The 26,395-nt window shown below is 44.4% G+C and overlaps 2 protein-coding genes across 2 annotated transcripts in view; one reads left to right on the plus strand and one right to left on the minus strand.

Annotated features, from left to right (window-relative positions):
- Window positions 1-321: 321 nt before the first annotated feature.
- On the minus strand, window positions 322-18,194 carry mrpl13 (mitochondrial ribosomal protein L13). The gene is made up of 7 exons (XM_030782605.1): window positions 18,125-18,194; window positions 17,563-17,686; window positions 16,072-16,165; window positions 15,760-15,820; window positions 12,956-13,042; window positions 12,357-12,478; window positions 322-414 (listed from the first exon to the last, which is right to left on the minus strand). The coding sequence occupies exons 1-7, from the start codon at window positions 18,149-18,151 to the stop codon at window positions 390-392; spliced, it is 540 nt and encodes a 179-aa protein (XP_030638465.1). The 5' UTR covers window positions 18,152-18,194; the 3' UTR covers window positions 322-389.
- Window positions 18,195-18,593: 399 nt separating this feature from the next.
- The window catches only part of mtbp (MDM2 binding protein), a 27,420-nt gene continuing 19,618 nt past the window's right edge, over window positions 18,594-26,395 (plus strand). Inside the window, exons 1-7 of the mRNA XM_030783262.1 lie at window positions 18,594-18,663; window positions 19,113-19,186; window positions 19,577-19,710; window positions 20,172-20,230; window positions 20,470-20,614; window positions 21,453-21,573; window positions 25,706-25,816. Of these exons, the coding sequence (XP_030639122.1) occupies window positions 18,594-18,663; window positions 19,113-19,186; window positions 19,577-19,710; window positions 20,172-20,230; window positions 20,470-20,614; window positions 21,453-21,573; window positions 25,706-25,816 (714 nt within the window). The remainder of the gene's footprint in view (window positions 18,664-19,112; window positions 19,187-19,576; window positions 19,711-20,171; window positions 20,231-20,469; window positions 20,615-21,452; window positions 21,574-25,705; window positions 25,817-26,395) is intronic.

The following is a 26,395-nucleotide window of genomic DNA, read 5'->3' on the forward strand; positions in this document are numbered from 1 at the left end:
CAGGTCAAATGAGACCTGGATCAGACTTAAGAGCAAAGCTGTTAAAGCTATTCTGTGGCTAGAGCTGAAAACAAATGTCTTTTTTTTTTTTTTTTCTGTTCACTCCTCGACCGCTCCTCTAACACCACTTTGAATTCAAAACTTAATGAATGGAGCTGCCATGTCAGAGGCCAGTCAGGGGTCACCCAAACGCACCCCGTCTCAAAATGGTACACACACCAAAGTAAATCACACTTTCTTATTTGACAAATAAACTATTTATTTTACATTTGAGAAATAACACACATTTTTCAGGTAAAAATAAAGAAGGAAAAAAAAAAAAAATCAATCCATCGCAGGCCATGTGTGGAGTCTGATGAACAGATCTGAGTGGTCCTGCAGTGGAGTGGTCATTTCATCCTGTAGTCTTCAGGCCTGAGGACACGAGAGAGAGAGAGAGAGAGAAGAAAAAGAGGTTAAAAATGACCCTCCCAAGATTTAAGACTAGACGGAGTACTGCATTTCATAAACGAGCAGGGATTGGTTTTAAAAAAACATCTAAAAAGTTAAGAAAAAAGAGCTTTGTTTTCTTCAGCGTTGTCAAACGACTGCAGATAGTCTGCTTTGCAGGTTTTCCATCATCAGTCACCACCAGCCTGAATACATTCACTGATAGCTGAATGTCACATGATGTTTGGTTTGTTTACCTGCACCAGCAGGAGAAAAGAAAATACCACCTGAACAGAAAACTAAACTGGAAACAGGATGTAACTCAACATGTACCGCTCAGAGCGCATCTCCTCCCCCTGAACGAACAGTCACTCAGCGCTCTCCTAACACACACACAAACTCTCAAAACCCCCCGTGTTCCCTTTCAGTTTTCTTCTTTAATATTTTGAGGTGGCCTGTTTACAGCATCATCCTCTGCACAAACATTTCAGAACTCTCGTTTCATATCCGAGCAGATAAACGTTAGACAAGCGCTGGGTCGACTCATCAGAATGCCTTGCCCTCAAACGCTGAGCTTGTCGTTTGAGAGCACCACAAACCAACCACTCATGACTAAACAGTTTTCCCTCCCTGTGTTTCTGAGGCCCGTGGAGGTTGGACGCGGTCCAGGCGTATTTTGCACTAATTGCTTGAATCTGCAGTTGAGTTGTTTTGAGCCCCTCGTTCAGTTCAATAGGTGTTTAAGGGCTGACATTGTTTACCTCGTCAGGAAAATCACTGCTTAAGTTTTCAAAGTCGGCCAAAGTGGCGTAATTATTCAGCCGTCCTTTTGTTTCTGCCGTCAGTCCCCTTTAATGAGTGGCCCTTGGCCAGGGTTGAGTTCAAAGAAGAGAATATAAATGACATCGTAAGTCTGATGTTTCAGGGAGAAATCATTACCTAATTCTGTCCATTACACACACACAACACAGGACACATTGTTCAGTAAACACATGCCTGTGTGTATCAAACAGACGTACGTTTCGGTTAGTTTCTCTGAGGGAAAGTTAATGCAGAAATCCAGGTCATTTCTTATCCAGTAAATGCACTCTGTCAATGTTGGATTCCTGGAGCAGGTCTGTAACTGTTCCCCACTCTCCATTCAGTCAAAGGCAGAGGTGGAACACAGCCCTCAGGCTGACTGTAGAATAATCACCATGACCCACATTACAGGCGTCACCCTGAGAGACATCCATCACCACGACAACAGTGTCACCTTCTCACCAGGCCAACTGCTCGGTTGGGGATGGCAGTTGGAAGCAGGGTAAGAACTGCAGCTGCCAGTGCATACAGATGACATGTCCTCACTGTTATAGTGTGCAGACAGATGACATGTCCTCACTGTTATAGTGTGCATACAGATGACATGTCCTCACTGTTATAGTGTGCTTAACAGATGACATGTCCTCACTGTTATAGTGTGCTTAACAGACGACATGTCCTCACTGTTATAGTGTGCATACAGATGACATATCTTCACTGTTATAGTGTGCATACAGATGACATGTCCTCACTGTTATAGTGTGCTTAACAGATGACATGTCCACACTGTAATAGTGTGCAAACCAGATGACATGAGTTCATTATTATTATATTTATACAGAGTGTAGTGTGCAATCCAGTGGACACGTCCTCACTGTTGCAGTGTGCAAACACAGGCCACGTGCTCTCTGTCAGAGCAGGCATACAGAGGATACACACTCGCTGATCACAGGACTGCAATGACTCTCCACTTCTAATCTCCGTCTCTGACAGAGAGCAGTGCCTGACAGAGCTGTATTAACCATGCAGGCTGTACCCAGAAACCCTCAGTGGAGAGTTCTGTGTCATCGTCTCTGACTGCGTTACTGACGGAACAAAGGAGAGGAAGAACAATAAGCTATGAAAACGTGGCTCATCTAGGACGGTGGGGTTTTAAAATGCACGCTTCTAAACGATCGTCTCAAAGATTAAATTAAACCTTCTGGGAGCGGTTTCCAAATCTATACCTTTCCATTCATCTTACCTCATTTCAGCGAGGTGCAGATTTATGAATAGGCTCAAACTAAAGCCCACAAACAAAGGGAACACAAACGTACATCCCGGAAAGATGAGAGGCAAACCAAATCAGCAGAAATATGATACAGAACATATTTCAAGTGGGAAACATTTCAACAAAGAAACAGGTTTTTTAAAAAGGACCCTTTTTTAAAAGGCTTGGGTATTTCTCCTGCAAAATGCGAGCGTTCTTCGAGCCTGTCTGTCAGCATCTCGGAAAACACATCAGGATAGAGCGGCATATACAGACACAGGGCTTTGTCTGCAGGAGCGTGTGAAAGAACAGCTAAAGAATTGTCATTTCAGCTGAATCTGTGGATTCTAACCAAACACTCCCTCCCCCCAAAGCCCATCTCATACACTGTTGCCCACAGAGACAGTCATCTGGTAATCATTTTGGTATTCCAGATGACTGTGGTGGTTGTTTTTGCGCCTGAGAGCTTGGACTAAATTTTGTCCACTGCTGTCACCAACCAGAAAGCAGTTTGTCAAAGTTCTGAGAGAAAAAAAAGGTTTTAAGATGTGACATTTAGTTCAATGTAGAGGGAAAAAAAAAAAAAAAACCTTTGACATTTTGTCATTTGGTCAATCAATTCTTTGTGCTTTGCTGAAGTGTCTGGATCCATACACAGTGTGTCAACACGTGCTAATCTTTCCTACGGCTTTGACTGGGCTCAGAGCGAGAAGAAAACACCAACATTTAGAGACTCTGAGCTTCAGTCTCCGGCGTCTAACCCGCCGCCCGCTGTTCCGCTAGCAGCGTCCGTCTTTACGTTCAGCCATAAACCCAGTGTGTGCCACGGCACGCGCGGCTCAGCGGAGCGTCGGAGCCTCACAGACGTGTGGGATTTATGGAAGCGCTCACACAGGGGGTCTACTCCCTGATAAAAATTCCCATCATGCCAAACGGCCTCTGCAGACGGCCATCGATCCCGCCCCCGGGGGAAAGAACCTCAGACGGTGACAACACTGTTATGGTCATATCTCACCATGATGGAGCTTAGCACAGACAGAGAGGGGGAGAGAGGGAGGGAGAGAGAGAGAGGGGGGGGAGAGCGGGCAACAGAGAGAAAGTGTGTGACAAAGAAAGAGAGAAAGAGACAAAGGAAGATAGAGATAGAGAGAGAGAGAGAGAAAGACAGGGTGAGTGAGACAGAGAGAGAGAGAATGACAGGGTGACAAAGAGAGAAAGAAAGAGAGAGAGAGAGAAAGACAGGGTGAGTGAGACAGAGAGAGAAAGATAGGGTGAGTGAGACAGAGAGAGAAAGACAGGGTGAGAGAGAGAGAGAGAATGACAGGGTGAGAGAGAGAGAGTTAGAGAGAGAAAGACAGGGTGAGTGAGAGAGAGAGAGAATGACAGGGTGAGTGTGAGAGAGAGAGAGAGAGAGAGAGAGAGAGAGAGAGAGAGAGAATGACAGGGTGAGTGAGAGAGAGAGAAAGACAGGGTGAGTGAGAGAGAGTGAGAGAGAGAGAATGACAGGGTGAGTGAAAGAGAGAGAGAGAGAGAGAGAGAGAGAGAGAGAGAGAGAGGGGTGTTGAGGGTCTGTATCGTGCCGGTCATACTGAGTTCAGTGGAGATAATCGCTCAATCACAGTGAAAACTACTGATATATGTTTAAATCAGTGTGCCCCCCCCCCCCCAGCCAGCCCCATACCAACTCCCACTCCATTAAGACCAGCCCAGAATACACTGCCGTGTGGTCAAAGTCCGTTCCGTTTACCTTTCACTCCTCCCAAGACGCTTTTCCCACGGCCCTCGGAGGACAAACACGGCACTGAGACGGCGCTTAAGGAGGACGGACAATTAAAAGCATGACCACATGTCCACCAAGTTCTGCTTAAGGAGGACGGACAATTAAAAGCATGACCACATGTCCACCAAGTTCTGCTTAAGGAGGACGGACAATTAAAAGCATGACCACATGTCCACCAAGTTCTGCTTTTAATGGCCAGGTTTGGCAGAGCGCCTCTCTCACACCAACGTCAAAAGTTTGTCCCTCTGCTGTTTCCTCGCGTCGTTAATCTCCCTGTGTTCGCTTTGTCTGTCTAGTTAACGGCCCTTTAAACACAACACTAAGTCATTTTTTTTTTTTATAGCAGAGTCGTGAATCCAGTCGAGAATATTCCAGAACTGCATGGCTCTCACCGCCCACACAATTGTTAAAAGAGTAAAAGCTGATTTTTTTTTCAATTGTCCTGATTATGTTGCTCTTATTTAACCACACAAACACATCTGTCACTTTACTGCAGTGACATCAGTCTGTCCCATTACTGCATTCAGCTCTGTCTCTTACATTATCTCTATACTGTACTTACATTACTGCATTCAGCTCTGTCTCCTACATTATCTCTATACTGTACTTACATTACTGCATTCAGCTCTGTCTCCTACATTATCTCTATACTGTACCTACATTACTGCATTCAGCTCTGTCTCCTACATTATCTCTATACTGTACTTACATTACTGCATTCAGCTCTGTCTCCTACATTATCTCTATACTGTACTTACATTACTGCATTCAGCTCTGTCTCCTACATTATCTCTATACTGTACCTACATTACTGCATTCAGCTCTGTCTCCTACATTATCTCTATACTGTACTTACATTACTGCATTCAGCTCTGTCTCCTACATTATCTCTATACTGTACTTACATTACTGCATTCAGCTCTGTCTCCTACATTATCTCTATACTGTACTTACATTACTGCATTCAGCTCTGTCTCCTACATTATCTCTATACTGTACTTACATTACTGCATTCAGCTCTGTCTCCCACATTATCTCTATACTTACATTACTGCATTCAGCTCTGTCTCCTACATTATCTCTATACTGTACTTACATTACTCCATTCAGCTCTGTCTCCTACATTATCTCTACACTGTACCTACATTACTGCATTCAGCTCTGTCTCCTACATTATCTCTACTCTTACATTACTGCATTCAGCTCTGTCTCTTACATTATCTCTATACTGTACTTACATTACTGCATTCAGCTCTGTCTCCCACATTATCTCTATACTGTACTTACATTACTGCATTCAGCTCTGTCTCCTACACTATCTCTACTCTTACATTACTGCATTCAGCTCTGTCTCTTACATTATCTCTATACTGTACTTACATTACTGCATTCAGCTCTGTCTCCTACATTATCTCTACTCTTACATTACTGCATTCAGCTCTGTCTCCTACATTATCTCTATACTGTACCTACATTACTGCATTCAGCTCTGTCTCCCACATTATCTCTATACTGTACTTACATTACTGCATTCAGCTCTGTCTCCTACATTATCTCTACTCTTACATTACTGCATTCAGCTCTGTCTCCTACATTATCTCTATACTGTACCTACATTACTGCATTCAGCTCTGTCTCCTACATTATCTCTATACTGTACTTACATTACTGCATTCAGCTCTGTCTCCTACATTATCACTATACTGTACCTACATTACTGCATTCAGCTCTGTCTCCTACATTATCTCTATACTGTACCTACATTACTGCATTCAGCTCTGTCTCCTACATTATCTCTATACTGTACTTACATTACTGCATTCAGCTCTGTCTCCTACATTATCTCTACTCTTACATTACTGCATTCAGCTCTATCTCCTACATTATCTCTATACTGTACTTACATTACTGCATTCAGCTCTGTCTCCTACATTATCTCTATACTGTACTTACATTACTGCATTCAGCTCTGTCTCCTACATTATCTCTATACTGTACCTACATTACTGCATTCAGCTCTGTCTCCTACATTATCTCTATACTGTACTTACATTACTGCATTCAGCTCTGTCTCCTACATTATCTCTACTCTTACATTACTGCATTCAGCTCTGTCTCCTACATTATCTCTATACCGTACTTACATTACTGCATTCAGCTCTGTCTCCTACATTATCTCTATACTGTACTTACATTACTGCATTCAGCTCTGTCTCCTACATTATCTCTATACTGTACTTACATTACTGCATTCAGCTCTGTCTCCTACATTATCTCTACTCTTACATTACTGCATTCAGCTCCGTCTCCCACATTATCTCTACTCTTACATTACTGCATTCAGCTCTGTCTCCCACATTATCTCTATACTGTACTTACATTACTGCATTCAGCTCTGTCTCCCACATTATCTCTATACTGTACTTACATTACTGCATTCAGCTCTGTCTCCTACATTATCTCTATACTTACATTACTGCATTCAGCTCTGTCTCCTACATTATCTCTATACTGTACCTACATTACTGCATTCAGCTCTGTCTCCTACATTATCTCTATACTGTACCTACATTACTGCATTCAGCTCTGTCTCCTACATTATCTCTTCTCTTACATTACTGCATTCAGCTCTGTCTCCTACATTATCTCTATACTTACATTACTGCATTCAGCTCTGTCTCCTACATTATCTCTATACTGTACCTACATTACTGCATTCAGCTCTGTCTCCTACATTATCTCTACTCTTACATTACTGCATTCAGCTCTGTCTCCTACATTATCTCTATACTGTACTTACATTACTGCATTCAGCTCTGTCTCCTACATTATCTCTATACTGTACCTACATTACTGCATTCAGCTCTGTCTCCTACATTATCTCTATACTGTACTTACATGCCTTGTTTGGCTCTGGGAAAGAAAAAGGCTTTGGTCAAATCAGGAGAGGCAGATTTTTTAAACACTTTACAGGTAATGCAGTTGTCTCAGTAAAATGCATTGGCTAATTAAAAACAGACTTTGAAAGTCAGCTTGCTCAGACGTACCAGCCTTACTCAGATTTGTTTGATTACAAATCAAAGGACATCAGCATAATCAAAGGTCTGTTCTTTTCAGGAGCCTTGATTTCACAAAGAAAACTGTATGCACAGAAATACAACATAACTATTCCTGTGTTAGTGTCAGTATGATGAACTGGCATCTGTTAATTTCTTAAACGAAACGTGTTACGCTGACTAATTATAGATCACATGACAGCCAACGGGAGGCATTTAGATGCGGCATTACTTTCATTTTTTTTCCTATCACGCCTGAGTAATTTACATATAAACACATGGAACACAGGCCGTAAGCACAGAAATGATCTCTGAATGGGAACTCAGACACACACACGCACGCACGCACGCGCGCGCACGCACGCACGCACGCACGCACGCACGCACGCACGCACGCACGCACACACACGCACACACACACACACACACACACACACACACACACAGGCCAATGAGTCTGGAGTGATAGTGGTAGAAATTGGCCTGGAAGGGGCGGGGTACTCACACAACCACCGAGAATGAAAAAAGCGTCATAAATATTTCACTGCTCTTAACAGAAAATGTATGTAAAACTCAGTTCTTACGAGTGCAGAATTCCTCCCTGAAGGCAACACTTGGCCGACTACATCAGAGCTTCAGATCAGAAGCTAAACAAAAGCCTTCAAACAGTGGAGGTGAGAATCAACGCAGAAAACATTTCACCAAAACTCTCAGCGTGGTAAGAAAGACTTTATACCAATGAGGCCTTCAAAAAAAAAAAAAAAAAAAAAGACCCCTCTCTCTCTCTGGAGAAAAAATGAGGCCCCTCTCTCTCTCTCTGGAGAAAAAATGAGAGAGCATTTCTGCAGAACTAAATGAGAGACATGAATACCAATGATGAAGTCATTATGGACAGACAGAGAGAGCAAATAGCCCAAAATGACCAGGAAAGACAAGGCGCTTTTCTGCTTTCCCTCTCAGATCTGTTTTCGTGGTTGAAGACGGTTGGAAAGTTGGAGAGAAAAACACAGCGGGACAGAGGAAAAATAATTGGATTTTTACGGCAGGGTCATTCGCAGTGTCATGGTTGAGAATTTTAAATTCGCACTAAAGGAGACGGTGCTCTGAGGGAAGTCTCGTCATAAAAATCCTGCCAGTCGCTCAAATCTCTGTCGCATCAAACCTGCTTTTAAACTCTCGCCAACCACTCGAAATCTCTACAACGTGACTAGAGAGCGGCTCAGTTTAAAGGATTTTAGGTTCAACGTTTAAGGAATGGCTCGTTTTGTACAAAACGTTTTTGCCGTCTTGCGGCCGGAGACACAGTCCTGCTCTAACACACCTTACTCAGGTAATCACGTCAGGTCTCTGACGGCTCTAACACACCTTACTCAGGTAATCACGTCAGGTCTCTGACGGCTCTAACACACCTCACTCAGGTAATCACGTCAGGTCTCTGACAGCTGTAACACACCTTACTCAGGTAATCACGTCAGGTCTCTGACGGCTCTAACACACCTCACTCAGGTAATCAAGTCAGGTCTCTGACAGCTGTAACACACCTTACTCAGGTAATCAAGTCAGGTCTCTGACGGCTGTAACACACCTTACTCAGGTAATCAAGTCAGGTCTCTGACAGCTGTAACACACCTTACTCAGGTAATCAAGTCAGGTCTCTGACAGCTGTAACACACCTTACTCAGGTAATCACGTCAGGTCTCTGACGGCTCTAACACACCTTACTCAGGTAATCAAGTCAGGTCTCTGACAGCTGTAACACACCTTACTCAGGTAATCACGTCAGGTCTCTGACGGCTCTAACACACCTCACTCAGGTAATCAAGTCAGGTCTCTGACGGCTGTAACACACCTTACTCAGGTAATCACGTCAGGTCTCTGACGGCTCTAACACACCTTACTCAGGTAATCACGTCAGGTCTCTGACAGCTGTAACACACCTTACTCAGGTAATCACGTCAGGTCTCTGACGGCTCTAACACACCTCACTCAGGTAATCAAGTCAGGTCTCTGACGGCTGTAACACACCTCACTCAGGTAATCACGTCAGGTCTCTGACGGTTCTAACACACCTACTCAGGTAATCAAGTCAGGTCTCTGACAGCTGTAACACACCTTACTCAGGTAATCAAGTCAGGTCTCTGACGGCTGTAACACACCTTACTCAGGTAATCACGTCAGGTCTCTGACAGCTGTAACACACCTTACTCAGGTAATCAAGTCAGGTCTCTGACGGCTGTAACACACCTTACTCAGGTAATCACGTCAGGTCTCTGACAGCTGTAACACACCTTACTCAGGTAATCACGTCAGGTCTCTGACAGCTGTAACACACCTTACTCAGGTAATCACGTCAGGTCTCTGACGGCTCTAACACACCTTACTCAGGTAATCACGTCAGGTCTCTGACGGCTGTAACACACCTTACTCAGGTAATCACGTCAGGTCTCTGACGGTTCTAACACACCTTACTCAGGTAATCACGTCAGGTCTCTGACAGCTGTAACACACCTTACTCAGGTAATCACGTCAGGTCTCTGACAACTGTAACACACCTTACTCAGGTAATCACGTCAGGTCTCTGACAGCTGTAACACACCTTACTCAGGTAATCACGTCAGGTCTCTGACGGCTGTAACACACCTTACTCAGGTAATCAAGTCAGGTCTCTGACGGCTGTAAAACACCTTACTCAGGTAATCAAGTCAGGTCTCTGACGGTTCTAACACACCTTACTCAGGTAATCACGTCAGGTCTCTGACAGCTGTAACACATCTTACTCAGGTAATCACGTCAGGTCTCTGACAGCTGTAACATACCTTACTCAGGTAATCACGTCAGGTCTCTGACGGCTCTAACACACCTCACTCAGGTAATCACGTCAGGTCTCTGACGGCTGTAACACACCTTACTCAGGTAATCACGTCAGGTCTCTGACGGCTGTAACACACCTTACTCAGGTAATCACGTCAGGTCTCTGACAGCTGTAACACACCTTACTCAGGTAATCACGTCAGGTCTCTGACAGTTCTAACACACCTTACTCAGGTAATCACGTCAGGTCTCTGACAGCTGTAACACATCTTACTCAGGTAATCACGTCAGGTCTCTGACAGCTGTAACACACCTTACTCAGGTAATCACGTCAGGTCTCTGACAGTTCTAACACACCTTACTCAGGTAATCACGTCAGGTCTTTGACGGCTGTAACACACTTTACTCAGGTAATCAAGTCAGGTGTCTAACTGTTCTAAGACACTTTACTCAGGTAATCAAGGGCTTGGGAAGGAGCTCATGAGTTGAGTCTGTGGTATTAGAGTTGGGGGGGCAGAGAGAGAGAGAGACAGATAGAGATCTAAGAACAGGATCAGGGCACATTGTTGTAAATAGTGACAAACAAAATCAAAACATTCTGACAGGCAGTCTCTCTGTCTCTCTCTCTCTCTCTCTCTCTCTCTCTGTCTCTCTCTCTGTCTCTCTCTCTCTCTCTCTCTCTCTGTCTCTCTCTCTGTCTCTCTCTCTGTCTCTCTCTCTGTCTCTCTCTCTCTGTCTCTCTCTCTCTGTCTCTCTCTCTCTGTCTCTCTCTCTCTGTCTCTCTCTCTCTTTCTGCTGTTTATTTGTCCTGTTCTTTACGTTGTTGTCTCTTCATCAGTATTCTTATGTGGGCTCCCTGCGCCTGCTCCTATCCCCCCCCCCCCCCAAATTAAACAAAACCAGCGTCGCAACATGTCTTATCACGCTCGCCGATGCCGCCTGCGCGCGTTACGATAATGAAATCATCTGTCAGCCACATCACACACTCCTCTCTCACGTCCAGGAAGGCAATACATTCTCACGCATTTCATTCATTCATTCCCAAGGAAAATAATGAAAATGAAAGAAGGCGAAAAGATGGGAATCTGAGCTGAATCCTCAGATAAATCTCGGAGGAGACGGTGAGAGGAGGGTCCGGTCCGCTGCTCGGGAGAGAAAGAAACCGCACTTTATTTTTTCAAAAGTCTAAGAGTAATGGCGGCCAGAAAGCAGTAATGCTTTTCCATTGTAAAACGCACATTTTTTAACCCCGCTGTAAAGAATGTTCATAAAGGGACGATGATAAATGTTCAGAGACGTTGACGGCGGGTTTTGCGAGGCGTTTAGATACACAGCCACAGCTCTCTGAAACCATATCGCTGTCATTCAGGCTTGGTAAGGGAATCCAGAGCATGCAAGACCAGGGCAGTCATCTGTGAAAAACTCTCAATGTCATCCCAAGGTCACGCGTCTTTCTCACCGAACGCACTCCGTTTTTCAGAGAGCGAATCTGCGTCATTAGTTAACCTTTATTTAACCACAGGCACGGTCAAAGAGCACACTTGCTCTCCTTAAAGACCGGCATGCTGAGGATGGCAGTCAGACAGTCAGAGGAATCATGTTTCTGTACCTCTGGGGTGATTTGGCATGGACTACCCATACGCACAACGCCTCTGGTACTGAGTCAACATCCCATAGTTCCACAGCTGGGACTCAGATCTCTGTACCTGCGTAGCCAAGCTGTCAAATAAACTCCCTCTGAATTCTGTAGGCTACACATCACAGGTCAGGCACGGATACGTCAGTAAAGAGCGCCCCATGTCTGAGTCCCAACCACAAAACCCAGTCTATACTCACAACTCTGAACCCCCCCCCCCCCCCCCCCCCCCCCCACACACACACACACTAAAGCCTGACCCCTGAACCTGTGGCTCACTGGTCGTAAAGTTGTGTGAGTGTTTGTGGTTTGGGGAGCAGGTTCTGCGGTCCACCAGCAGGGAGGGGACCCCATCAGAGAGAAATTAGTCAGACCAGCAGATCTGCCTATCAACAGTCTCTCCAGAAATCTGTCACCTGGAGACCGCAAGACTCTAAACACCATAAATCTACCTCTAACACCTGTTAGAGAGCGAGAGAGAGAGAGAGAGAACAAACAGGAGAAAGAAAGAAAGAAAGAAAGAATGGCAGAGAGAGAGAGAGAGAGGGAGAACAGAAAGCAGAGGAGGAGGAGAGACAGGGAGAGGTGACTCACGGTGTCCAGAGCATGGGGAAAGCGTCTCTCTCCTCCTGTGTGTATTCACTCAGCTTGCGTGGGATCTCTCTGGGCTGAGGCAGCTCCTCCGTCAGGTTCTTCAGAATCTCCTCAGGCAGAACCTGGACCAGAGCAGGACAGAACCCAGTCAGAAACACAGTCTGGGCCAGGGCAGGTCAGAACAGAATCAGGACACACACACACACACACGGCCTGGCCCAAAGTAAGAGTAAAAGAACACAGTGACTACATATAATCACATCTGATCCCAAACGGAGTTAGAACACTTTTAAAACAATATGCTCAAATTCAGCTTATGACGAAAAGTTGCAGTAAATCAAATCCTTTCAACAGTATTGATCACATTAAGAGCAGTTCAAAGCACCTGGGGAGGTTTTTTAATAACCTCAGCTCAGTTTGGATCAGTGTCGTTCTTACTGGACTTATTTACTGGGCTTATTCGTGTCTGGTCCACACGGGCCCGTGTGCAGCCATGGGATGAGTGTGGACAGGGGCAGTGGTCCGGGCCGGATCACACAGCGCAGCCAGGTTTGTGTCATGTGGGCTTACGTCATGTGTCATGTGTCATGTGGGCTTACGTCATCTGGGAAGAGATGCAGCCTCTGCATCATGGTCCTGCGGGTCAGGTTTTTAGGGAGTTTGCCATAAACAGCCAGTTTTATGATCTACACCATAACAGAGAGAGAGAGAGAGAGGGAGAGAGAGGGAGGGAGAGAGAGAGAGAGAGAGAGAGAGAGACAGAGAGAGAGAGGGAGAGAGAAAAAAAGATGTTTATTGTATTTTTTTTTACTATTCTTCCTCTATTTCTTCATTAATCTGACACCGCATTCTCAATGTGTCAGCAATGTTTTCAGTGTTGCTTACACCAATAAATGAGTTTGAGTGGACAAAAAAAGAAAGAGAGAGAGAGAGAGACAGACAGAGAGAGAGAGAGAGAGAGAGAGAGACAGACAGACAGACAGAGAGAGAGAGAGAAAGAGAAAGGGAGGGTCTTATACATCAGAGAGAGAGAGTTTGGCTCTTCTGCATGTATCTCCAAGGAAAACACATGGACGCTGTAGGCAAGTTCAACCAATGACTCACACACAACACACACCAGGTCCAGAACACACATCCAAAGTTTGCTCCATTCAATCCGTTTTGTCTGCTTTCAGTCAACTCGAAAAAAATAAAGAGGATTTCACTTTATAAAAAAAGAAGAAAGAAAGCTGAGAAGACATGTTGATCTCTCTGTTGAAAGGGTTGAGCCGTAATTACTCTCTCTCTGGTGCATTCACACACACGTAATAGCTGTGTTTCCAAACCCGTCCCTGAAGTCATGCTCTCTTTAAAACACACGTACAGATGCACACACGCACATGTGCACACATTATGCGTAAACACTTGTGCACACACACATCAGTCAGTGTTTAGCATTGCTTAACTAATTGCAGATCTTCACTAGAGATTAGAAATGACATGAAATGACAGACACCCCAAACTTGACTTCATCTCTTAACCCTGACACCACCAGACAACCAGGATTCACACACCACACTGGCTGTCTCTCTCACACACAGCCTCTGTCTCTCTCACCCACACACACACACACACACACACACACACACACACACATCTTTCACACACATGGCCTCTCTCTCACCCATACACTGCGTCTGTGTTTGAGATCAGTCCTCCGGGCAGAGAGAGAGAGCGAGAGAGAGAGAGGGATCTTACAGTGATAATTGTGGATGATCATACTGGGGTTACAATCTCTCTCTCTCTCTCTCTCTCGCTCTCTCTCTCTCCGTCTGATGGAATAACTCACGGCCTGTGCTGGACATCCAACTTATTAATGATGGAGAATGAGCCTGAGGGGATGTTAAGCAGTGTGTGTGTGTGTGTGTGTGTGTGTGTGCGCGTGTGTTGGGGTGTGAGGAGTGAAGGACAAAAGGCATTGCCTAGACATTACTGCTTCGGTCTGGTTCCCCCACAACAGGCTATGCTCACCTGTGTGTGTGTGTGTGTGTGTGTTTAGATTTTGTAATCTAAACCAGAATGTGACCACACCCACAGTCACAGGAGGGAAAGGAGAAGTTACAGACAAGACTGTATTTGATGGACAGAGCACTGGAATAGAGAGAGAGAGAGAGAACCAGATCCATATAGGACCGCTCTCACATTAAAAAACTACACTGAGTCAAATTACTGCTAAACAAAAAGTCTTTTGCTACTTCTATCATTTACGTACAAATATCTGACGAAACAAATTCTAACTGCAATTCTATACTAGATGCATTTTCTTTTTTTAGTATTGAACTGACACTTCTCAAACACAGTTCAATAGCATTTCCCTCCCTATTCCTGCGGTCTGTCAGAGGCAGGGGAGTGTTCATTCAGTGTGTGCTAAGCTGAGAGAGAGACAGAGGAGACAGGTTCCATTACACAGTTTAAAGCAGCGGTGGGCTGATGGACTATTCTCTCAAACACTAAGCAGGCAGAGCTTAAGGAGAGAGGAGAGAGGCTGTTTATTTGTCAGCATGCGCGCACACACACACACACACACACACACACACACTGTTCTGTATAATTCGAAGCTGCTGGTGCCAGTAATCATCTTCTCTCTATTCCCTCTCCCTGTAAGTGTCACCTGTGATCTGTGTGTGTCTGTGTGTGTGTGTCTGTGTGTGTGTGAGTGAGTGTGTGTGTGTGTGTGTGTGTGTGTCTGTGTGTGTGTGTGAGTGAGTGTGTGTCTGTGTGTGTATGTGTGTATGTGTGTATGTAGCAGTGCTTCAAAATCTCCCTCTGGCTTCTGAGGAGAAACCGATTTTGAGCCTCCATAAGGGGTTTTGGGACAGTGCAGTGGGGACACCCAGGAGAGAAACAGAAGAAGAAAGAAAGAAAGAAAGAAGGAAAGAAAGAAAGAAAGAAAGAAAGAAAGAAAGAAAGAAAGGGTGTGAGAGATGGAGACATGAGAAACACTGTAAGAATATTATTCATTATTCTAGCTGACAGGGAGGGGACACCGTGAGACAAAGAGTTATTAAATTACATATTTTTATGCTTGTTTGAAAGGTGTTTTCTTCTGGTAAACAAACTAGTGGACCAAAATACACACAGCACAAAATGACTCCTAAAACACTAGCCAGTCCAATTACCACTGTAATGACACATTTAAAAGGCCATCTTCTGACATTCAGAGAAGTTAACGGCATCGTACATCATCACAGAGAAAAGGGCCACAGCGCCCTCTAGTGGTCTAATGCTGGCACCATCAAAATAACCAAATCAATGCTGTAAGAGAAATCCACTGAACGCAACGAGAAATCCACTGAACACAACGAGAAATCTACTGAACACAAAGAGAAACACACTGAACACACATGACCTCTGGGACACTCACTGCTTTGGGGTCTTTGAGGTGCAGCTGGGTGGCAGTGACCTGTTTAAATCCACCAGGATACCTGTGAGAGACACACATTTCCACTGTCAACAGCAGTCCAGTTCAGTCCAAGGGTAAATACATACAGTAGAACCATGCACTGCAATATAACATTATATACATTATGGAGAACCACTATGGTGCTGTGTACACATACAATCCAGTATGAGAGCACTGCAGAGAATCCTTACCGCCCTGTGTTTACACGACATGAATTAAAAGCTATGATTAATACACAAATGAAGCAAGATTATGTGTGAGTATGTTTGTTACCCTGTGTGAGAGGAATAGACCTTCTGTTCCCATTTATTTCCGGAGAAAGCTATTTGTCTGGTGTTCATGACAACCACGTGGTCTCCACAGTCACCTGGGAACAAAGCACATGCACACACACACACGCAAATGACACGCAATAAACACACAATATTCTGTCTCACGCAATAAACACACATTATTCTGTCTCATGTGAAAACAGATTAATCAGCATAAGGAGTTCCTATGCTTATAAATGAACCAGGACGTTTTAAGAATAATTTCAGTCATGTCATAAATACCAGTACAAAAAACCTCTGCTCTGATATGAACCAAAGAAAATCTTGGAAAAAGGATGAGAAAATTCTGAACCTCCTATAACTGAGACGACAAGACCATAACCCTTCACCTCCCTGTTTCTACAAATACTAGTGTTTCTGAACAATTCACACTCTGTGAAATTTTAGACTAAAAAAACAAACAAACAAAACTCTCAAATACTGTGCACTTGACTCCATAAATGCAAAGGGAGAAAGCATGTTTCCCTTCCTCTTCGATCATCTCTCTCTGTTTTTCTCCTCCTCTCTCCCTATTTCTCCTCCTAACTTCCCCGTACCCCCTGCCTCCTGCTCTGTTGACCTGCCCCCCAGGAGCAGTGAAGTGTTCCTGACATGAGCTGTACGAGTCATTCGTCAGTGAGACTCCGATTGAAAATTCCCTGCAGGGTCACGGGAAATGCAATATTCCAAGTATGCATGGAGCAAGCGTTCCCGTAATGAATGGCTCAAACAGAGAGACACCGGGCAGTGCCGAGCTCCAGGCTAAAGTGATCCATTTCCGGACCCGTCAGCCGCAGAATCCGGAACATTCTGTATCTCACTGCTGCCACTTCCAGAGTCATGAATCATCAGACTGTTTAAACTGAGCAGATTTTCCACTGCAGAGAATCTCAGTTTAAGTCACCTCACAACTCATGTCAACAACTGCCATAAAGACAACGTGCAATGATTTGTTAACCGATTTTTTTTTTTAGCAGTATTATGAAAATACTGTGATTGTTAAAATGTATATTATGAGTTATTGCATTGATAACATACAGTTGTTGATGTGAACAGTAATAAAAAGCACACAAAATGTATAAGCGCTCATGGAAAATAAATATACCGTCATCACTGAGACACACAACGAGATGACAGTGCGTCAGGTGGGCAGGTCTCGTGTGAAGTCACGTGTTATGCATCCATAAAACTGACATGCTTTATGGATACGTTATGAGCACGGCACACCTTTTTCTTATTAAACCAGAAAATACATTTAACAGATTTTGTTTACGAAGAAAGAGGCGTTCAGTTTAGTTTGGTGCTTTTGCGCCACCTGGTGGGAACTGCTGCTCAAATACTAAAATACTGGATTGTAACAACATGCTGCAGCTACACAAAATATACCTGTTGTAAGTGAGACATAAACAAGCACACAGCCCTTCAGCGCTGGTTTGCCTGGTGTTGTACTTACTCAGAGGATGGTAAATAGGTTTATGTTTGCCCTGCAGCCGAATCGAACACATAGCGGCGATCTTCCCCGGCGGCTGCATTTTCGCATCTATCAAATACCATGACCTCGCGAAGGTCGCCCATTGCTAATCAGATCAAAAACAGTGATAATGGGAAAAAATGAAACGGTGTCTTGTTTATGTCTAGATGTGACAGTACATGTGCGCTGCCTGTACCCACGGTTACTGCCACGCATATCTCCACAGACTGAAAAGGCATCAAAAGACATTTCTCCTAATAAAACGTAGCATTTGCCACGGTCGTGGTATGATGAGTAATTGGTGACAAGCAACAGAATTTACAACACCTGACTTACTATGAGAAATCACAAAACATATCCGTTATTTTGCTCAACATTACCAGGTTATCCTAGCTGTCTCCGGGTTTAGCAAGCATGCTAACACAACACTTATGTTGTAAAACCATTGTTTGGCTTGTGTGGGGCTTGGACTAACTTGTGTATATGGAATACATCACAAAAATAGAAAAAGATTGTATGCGTTGCATGTGTTAAATGACGTTACCTGAGCAGATCTGGAGAAACTAGACATGTTACATGAGCAGTGAGTCAATCTACACGATTTGACCCCCTGATGTGCGCTTTGAAGAACAACAGAATTTCACTTCCCCTGGATCACTTCGATAACATGAATAGTTCCACAAACTTTGGGAAGCGTTTTCTATCTAACTTCTCCACCATAGACCTGTAATTGTGGCCTACGTTTATATTTTTCTTACAATTATCTGAGAATTTTCTTCATACTTTTCTCATTTTGGATACGGATTCGACCCACACTCATCAATCACATTTCAAGAGTGCATTTCTTTATTCCGGCTGTATTTTGAGGTAGCACACTAGCGTCATTTAACGTCACGTCGGCAAGTCTCTCCTTTAACAGGCGGGAAATTTACTTGGTTTTGGACTTGCTGTCATGAACTCAGAATTATCGAAAACAAGAAGCTTTTTACGTGTTTCTAGAGCATTAATACGCTATGGATAGATACGTGCTTGTGGTTGCTTTAGACCTGGAACCAAAAGGGGATAACGCTAAAGACTTCGAAGGTAAGTTCGCCACTTTTTCAATTCGCGAATTTAGCGAATGGATAATCCACGAGCACACATTTTCAAAAGCAGCTTCTCTATCAGTTCATTGTCTGAAACAGTTTGCAAATGTTTCTTTATTTGTGTTACGCCGTAGACATACATAAAATTGAATGTCCTCACTTTAACGCATCGCAAATTAAATACAACGAACTTTGCTGTTGTTTTATTATTGCTTAGCCTTGACAGCAGCCAAAGAAGTCTATGGAAAAGTGTTTTCTTACGCTGAGGCGACATCCAAAGCCTATCCATTTCCCCGTGAGTAAATACGTTTCACTGTGCTAAACTGTCACTGTCCGACATATAGAACTGACAATCCACATTTAAAGGGTTGCTGAGAAAAATAAAGGAGGTTATGTAGAAATGGCTGAACTTGCCTGAAATACCGTATATCTCTGTTGTCTTTCTAGCCTGTTCTCTGAACGGCAGTCCGACTCCACCAAAATGGTACTTTGCTATTCAGGCGTGTTGTGGAACATCACAGGTAAGCGACTTTATCGTCGGCGCAGAGAATCCAAATCCGTTTTGGACCCGGACGTTTGGATATTTTTTTTTTTTTACAGCTCTGACCTTTGCCAAGAGACTGCCTTAAACAGAATACTTGTCAGTGTTGTTTGTGTACTTCCCGTGGAAGCTATGAAATAGATTTTTCTTTTATACTTGGAACATATTTTTTTTCCAAGTCTGGACTTTCTTAAGTTTACATTACGCTGTTGTATCGTCTGAAATTGAACCGCTTTGTCGCATTTTAAACAGTCTTCTGTGTTGTTATTGCCTTTAACATGGGTCTGTGTAATTATGTATTTGGTGAAAACTATGCATCAGCTGTTTTAATTTAGGTTCCTAATCTGCATATCTGTAAATGATTGGACAGTTCTGCAGTTCCGAGTGGGAGGAGCTTGGCTCTCAGAAGACTGACAGTGAGGAGGCGGGACTTTCAACTATGGAGAGTTGTAATGCTGCACTCCATGAGCAAGAAGGACAGGACGAAACTCAGATGAGAGCTGAGTACGGGAAACGTCATGTGTTTGCTCGATTGATTTATGAACTACTCGGCATCACTGACCTGTTGTGATTTTGGATAAGAACAGCCCAGACAAATAGATGACCTTCCCTGTGAGGGAACTGGAGGTTGAGCACATGTTTTACAGGCTGAGGTGTAGTGTGGTAATTTAACCTTCGTCAGGTGAATTATACACAAGCCATGGGAAACTGTAGTTTTGCTGTAAGCTGTACTCTTTTGACAGACAGACATGTGTATTTAGACAGAAAGAGCACTATTAGATGGCCCAGCTGAAACACACATATTAAGCATAGACAAGTCGTCTGTAACCGATGCCCCAGTCAGTGTAGAGAAGTCTTCATCCATCTGGACTTTAAGGTGTAGACCTTAGAGCTGTTAGGACTCATTTCAGTTGTTGAATTGAATTGAAAGTTGTCTTCTCTCTTTGCCTGTCTCTTCCCTGTAGACTCTTTGAGGAGGCTGCAGTCGGACTTGACCTGCTGGCAGATAAACTCCCTCCTCCAGGTAAACACTAATGTCACCTCCTAGATGTTATTCAGTCTCTCACGCAGGCCGGCCAGGACAAACCGCAGTGAAAAACAAGCGCTGTTGTTGGTAGCTTCTGTTTTATGTTTACCTGAGGCCAACATTACAATATGTCACAATGAAACAAAACCATTTGGTCATATTCCTCTGCCTTACATTAGGTAATGCCTGAGTTTCTTTGTCCTAATTCACCTGTCTGTGTTTGTTTCCTGTGCCAGGGAGGAGTTTACTAGACGTGGTGGTTGTGTGTCCGAATAAGGAGGTTCCAGGACTAAAGGAGTTCCTGCCTGTCGTTGGTTCCCTCAAGCATATGCAGGCCTGGTTCTCTGCTAAAACCACTATAATCTCTCCACACTTTACCAGGTAACACTCAGCAGCTACCGTGCACAGCTGAGTCCTCTGCATCTGTCTTTGTTTGTAGTGAGCCGTAGTGAATGAAAAGCTAACGAAATGGTAGCTGTGTAGGGTGCCATTCCACTGTAACAGAAACCAGACTCTCACCTCTATTACTCCACAGCCTCTTCGGGGATCTGTCATGAGAAGGTTTCTTTTTTTGTTGTTGTTGTTGTTGTTGTTTTCATTTCAGGGATCTTCTTTTTTGTTGTTGTTGTTGTTTTCATTTTAGTTCTTGACCGTTATGAAGTAACTCACTCTCTAATGTTTTATTTGGTATTTATTGCTCTTCCAACGTGCTTTTTGGGGAGAATTCCAACGTTCAAGGTTCTGCTTTGATTCTAGCATGGTGTAATGCAGAATTCAGTCCAAGAATTATTCTCCCTCTCTCTCTCTCTCTCTCTCTCTCTCTCCCTCCCTCCTCCTCTCTCCCTCCCTCCCCCTCTCTCTCTATCTCCCACTTTCTCAATCTCTCTCTCTCTCTCTCCCTCCTCCTCTCTCTCTCTCTCTCTCTCTCTCTCTCCCTCCCTCCTCCTCTCTCCCTCCCTCCCCCTCTCTCTCTATCTCCCACTTTCTCAATCTCTCTCTCTCTCTCTCTCTCTCTCTCTCTCTCTCTCTCTCTCTCTCTCTCTCTCTCTCTCTCCCTCCCTCCTCCTCTCTCTCTATCTCCCACTTTCTCAATCTCTCTCTCTCTCTCCCTCCTCCTCTCTCTCTCTCTCTCTCCCTCCTCCTCTCTCTCTCTCTATCTCCCACGTTCTCTCTCTATCTCCCACGTTCTCTCTCTCTCTCTCTCTCTCTCTCTCTCTAGGTGGCAGAAAACGGCCTCGTTTCTCTCAGCCTGTGTCACTGATCCTGATCCTGGTCAGATTGCTGTGTGTATTGATGAGAGAGAGGCTTGGCGTGGAAGACTCCTGGTCAGAGAGAAGAAGGTACAGCACTCTCAGGCTGACTGTTGTCTAGTGTCTATGGGGTTGTGCTTTGCATGTTTGCTTTGGCTGTAGAGCAGAAGAGCTCTTTTGGTTATCAAACGCAAAGTCACTTGAAAAACAAATGAGTCTTCAGCGTGTCTTCTGCCCCGGTTATTGACACATGTTATCCACTAGAGGGCGCCAGAGTGCAATCATTGAGTGACTCTTAAACTCATAGCGACTTTTACATGCCCTAGGCCAGTGTTTCTGATGCTCCGGGCGGCGGACCGGCGCAGGTCCACGACGAGGAAACTGCCAGGCCCCTGCCCCCTTGACTGAACTTCCTGCTTTGAGAACAGTAACATTTTATTCAAGATTCTAGAATGTTATGCGTTCCCGCCCGCAAGAGCTTGCTTAACATTCTAGAATCTTGAGTAAAATGTTACTGTTTTCACCTGGCGAGTGACAGAAGTACCAAGTGGCAGGGCTCTGCGGACCGGCAGTTTGCTTGTCACAGACCAGCACGTCATAGTTTGAGAAGAGCTGCCCTAGGCAGAGGTTTTCTCCTCCAGACTGTTAAAATGGTCAGTGTTTAAAGATATTTATGATCAAACATCAATCACTTCAGAGGGTTATTTATTTATTTAAGCTGCAGTATGTGCTTGGCATAAAGTAGAGCAGATCTTTAAGGCTCAGGGTTCGCAGTCTCTCTCGCTCTCTCGCTCTCTCTCTCTCTCTCTCTCATTTACACACACACAAACACACATATTAATGGGTGTGTTTAATAAGTGGGAATCAGCCTGTTTGAAAATTTGGCTGTGGAGCCTGTGAGGTGTTGTCTCTTCAGAACTGAAACACTGTGAGAGTGTTCACTGGGGCTCTGGAACCTGCGCACAGGGGGTTGCTATGATACCAAATAACATAGTGTAGGCGAAAAAGAGTGACAGAATGAAAGAGAGAGGGATGGATGGATGGAGGGAGGGCAATGTGAGTGAAAGTAAAAGGCTGTGAATGAGTGACGGAATGAGAAAGAGAGAAAGATGGAGTGAGTGGAAGCAGCACAGCATAAGAATGAAGGAAGGTGTGATATGAGTGAAAGCAGAGAGAGAGAGAGAGAGAGAAATGGATCACATGAGGGGAGATCAAACAGACTGTGATATGACTGATTGAGCTCTCTGTATCTCTCTCTCTGTGTCTCTCTCTGTGTCTCTCTCTCTCTCTCTCTCTCTCTCTCTCTCTCTTTGTCTGTATGTGTGTGTGAGAGAGAGAGGGGCTGACTGCTTTAGCTACATCAGTAGTCCAAGAGCAGTGTCAATGGATGTGTTTAGCAGAATAAAACAGGGTTATAGGTCTGTGCATATCTCTCTCTCTCTCCTCTCTCTCTCGCGCTCTCTCTCTCTCTCTCTCTCTCTCTCTCTCTCTCCTTTCTCTTCACACTCTCTCTTCACACTCTCTCTTCTCTCTCTTCACTCTCTCTCTCTCTCTCTCTCTCTCTCTCTCTCTCTCTCTCTCTCTCTCTGACAGTGGCAGTGACAGGGGCCCACCACCCTGTCACCAGGTGGCTCAGGGTGGGGCAGAGCAGGCATGAAGTTTCTGGGAGTCTAGTTAGGCACCGAGGGCTCTCAGGGAAAGGGCTGGGAGGGACTAGGGGAAAAGGTGTGTGGAGAGTGGTCTAAATGGACATGGGTCCTGCCCCAGCTGTCCTGTAGGGGGAGAGTTCTCGTCGCCAACAACCTGATTGCTTCCATGCCGTGGCACAAGTTCATGGTGCTGGAACCAGCCAAATAAAGGCTTTTCGAGTACAGATTGCAAAGAGGCTCTTGTACCAACAGGACCAGATGTGGGCTGGAACGGTGTGTGTGCTTTTAAGGCATGTAGAGGACATGGGGTTCGACAGACATTTGTTTTTATTGAAAACTAGGGGTAATGGACTGGTCTGTGACCAACCCCTTTTATCAGTCTGCTGTAAGAGCATGGTCCTCAGTTTTTAAAGTGAATAGAGATGCATTCCCGCATCTTAACGTCAGTGAAGAGCCACCATTTTATAACCCCATGATTCAGGCTCAAGCACTGACATCTCCAGCCATACACGCATGTTTTAGGAGAGCTAGACTGACAAAGCCAGGGAGCTTTTTGAGTCAGCGGTTCCTGGAGGACAGCGGCTGACCTGAGTGAAGCAGCTGGTCTCAGGTCAGGTCGACAAAAGGTTCTGGAGGAAGTAGCCTCAGCAGTACATGTGACATTCAGGGAGGCGCTGGGCAGTGAATCTGGGCTACAGAGAGGTGGTGACCAACAGTCCTTTCCCCCACTAACAATGTCTCCTGCTGTGGAGAAGCATCAGGAGAGGGAGGGAACACTACTCTCTTTTACAGCCCTACAGCAGAGGGATTTTGACGGACCATCCAAAACGACTTTTGTACTGAACTTGTGTCAAAGTCACACATTTTAATCACCAAGTGGACTCCAAGACTCTTAAGTGGTCAGGTTTGTTGAAACCCAGGTCTTCCCCATGAGGGTGTTGGAGGTCCCTGTACCAGCCCCCCCATTGAGAGGGGCACAGCGGATCTTGAGTGGTGGCTTGTGCACGCGGCCGTGGCCACTAACAGACATGTGGTGCACATTAATTCCACTGTAGGGGAAAACTCGCTCTTTGTGTCAGGCAGAGGAGACGACTGATGGTCCTTTTTTTTGCGGTGCAGTAGACTGAGCGGGTTCCTCGAGGTACTGGGAGACTGGTGTAGGGCAGTTAATGAAGAACTCATATTTGGACCAAAGTACAATGACAACCAAAGGAAAAAGAAAGTGTGAGTTGAATTTGATATGAGGTCAGGCAGAACTGATCATGTGGTTGGTTGATGAGGAGGAATAAGATGAAGGGGGGAGAACAGACTGATCATGTGGTTGGTTGATGGGGAGGAGTAAGATGAAGGGGGGGAGAACAGACTGATCATGTGGTTGGTTGATGAGGAGGAGTAAGATGAAGGGGGGAGAACAGACTGATCATGTGGTTGGTTGATGAGGAGGAATAAGATGAAGGGGGGAGAACAGACTGATCATGTGGTTGGTTGATGAGGAGGAATAAGATGAAGGGGGAGAACAGACTGATCATGATAAAGGCTTTGGTGGCAGCACATCTCAGGACTGAACATGCCCGTTTTGAGACGGCTCATGACCTGTGTAGATTCTCTGAGGTTTGGGAGCAAGATGGTGTTTTATGTGTTTTGAATCATGAGTTGGCTTTAAGTTTTTTTTTTAGTGTTTTTATTTATTTATTTTTATTCTATTGTAAAATGACAGTCTTAGTTTTATTTATTTATCTTTTAAATTTAATATATTTTGTTGTTTTTTTTGTGTGTGTTTTTAAACTAACTGGAAAGAAACCTAACAGATTGCTTGTGTGTGTAAGTGAGAGATAAAAAGAGATTATTGGTGCCAATGTACCAATAAAGGTATTGTGAAAAAGTGTCTCGGTATGGGGTCAGGGTGGGCGTCAGGACCAGTTCTGACATTTGGGGGGAGGGGTATCTGTAGCCCTGTCCCTCCCAGACTCTCTGAGTCTTCTGTAAGATGTTTCGTCATCTTACACACTCAGAGACGACCAGACTCAATCCCAGCTGCCTTTTTTTCTTTTCTTTTCTTTTCTTTTCTTTTCTTTTCTTTTCTTTTCTTTTCTTTTCTTTTCTTTTTCTTTTTTCCAACAATGTACAAGTATGAGTGAGGTGGAGGACAGTCTCCCGGACTCGCAATGTGAGTTTAGTGTTACTGTGTGTAGACAGGAGAGAGAGGAACACTTGTTAACTTGTGATTTGGGTAAAGTTTTTTTTTTTAATGATAAGTGCATGAGTGGGGAGAGGTTACTATGAGTCATGTATGGTGGTGTTTACTTTCAACATGTCGATAAATAAAAGCCTTAATATGAAGGCTGTGTTTATCTTAACGACGTGAAGCAGAAAGGTTTCTCTGGAAAAGTTTGACTTTTTCTTTAATATATAACCAGTTTAAAGCAGTCAATGACTCAAAGGCTGCATTAAAGAAAAATAAACAAACTTTCTTCCAAAAAAAAAAAAAATTTGCTTTGATCCAAAGAGTGAGGGTTTGTATGCTCCACAACATGCCCATTCCGTTTTCAGATCGATGTGTCTGTGTTTTTCAGTTTGTCTCTGAGCTGAAGTTTGACGGTTTCTGTCTGAGGACTCACAGGACGGACCAGGGGAACCGCCTCTTCTCCTCTGTCACATCCACCGACCAGCACTGCCACTCTGAGGTGAGTATGGGTGGTGTCCGAGTGGTGAGTGGAAGGTCGTGGGTTCGAATCTCGAGTGACACGGCTCTGTGTGGTCGTGACCCTGGGTAAAAAACGGTTCCACTCTGAGGTCAGCGACCTCTGTATGACAGAAACAGCTCTGAGTCAGTATAAATGCAAACTTCTGCAAAATGAGTGAATTTGGCAAATCAGTCCAACCTATAGCCCTAATTAGACTTTTAAAGAACAGCTTAATTGGCACATGTCCGTTAATTCGACAGCTGAAATGTTTAAGTATCAGACGGAGGTTGTAACGGAGGAGTATTGTCCTCAGCATGGGTGTTTGTAGTCTACAGAATGACGAGGTAATTACAGTCGTCCCAAAACGTCATGAACACTGACTCTTTGATGTTTTGGCCGAAACGATGTCTGTCAAATAAATTGTATGACTCTTTGCCTTTCTGGGGGCCTCAAAATCCCACCCACAGAGTCCGATCAGTTTATTACAGCACACACAACAACAAAAAAAACACTCAAACTTCACTCACAAACTGTTGAAACTGTAGGGAAGATTCCAGAAAAGAAACATGTTCTTAAATG

This window comes from Chanos chanos, chromosome 8, assembly GCF_902362185.1.
Source record: "Chanos chanos chromosome 8, fChaCha1.1, whole genome shotgun sequence".
In the NCBI taxonomy this organism is placed as follows: domain Eukaryota; kingdom Metazoa; phylum Chordata; class Actinopteri; order Gonorynchiformes; family Chanidae; genus Chanos; species Chanos chanos.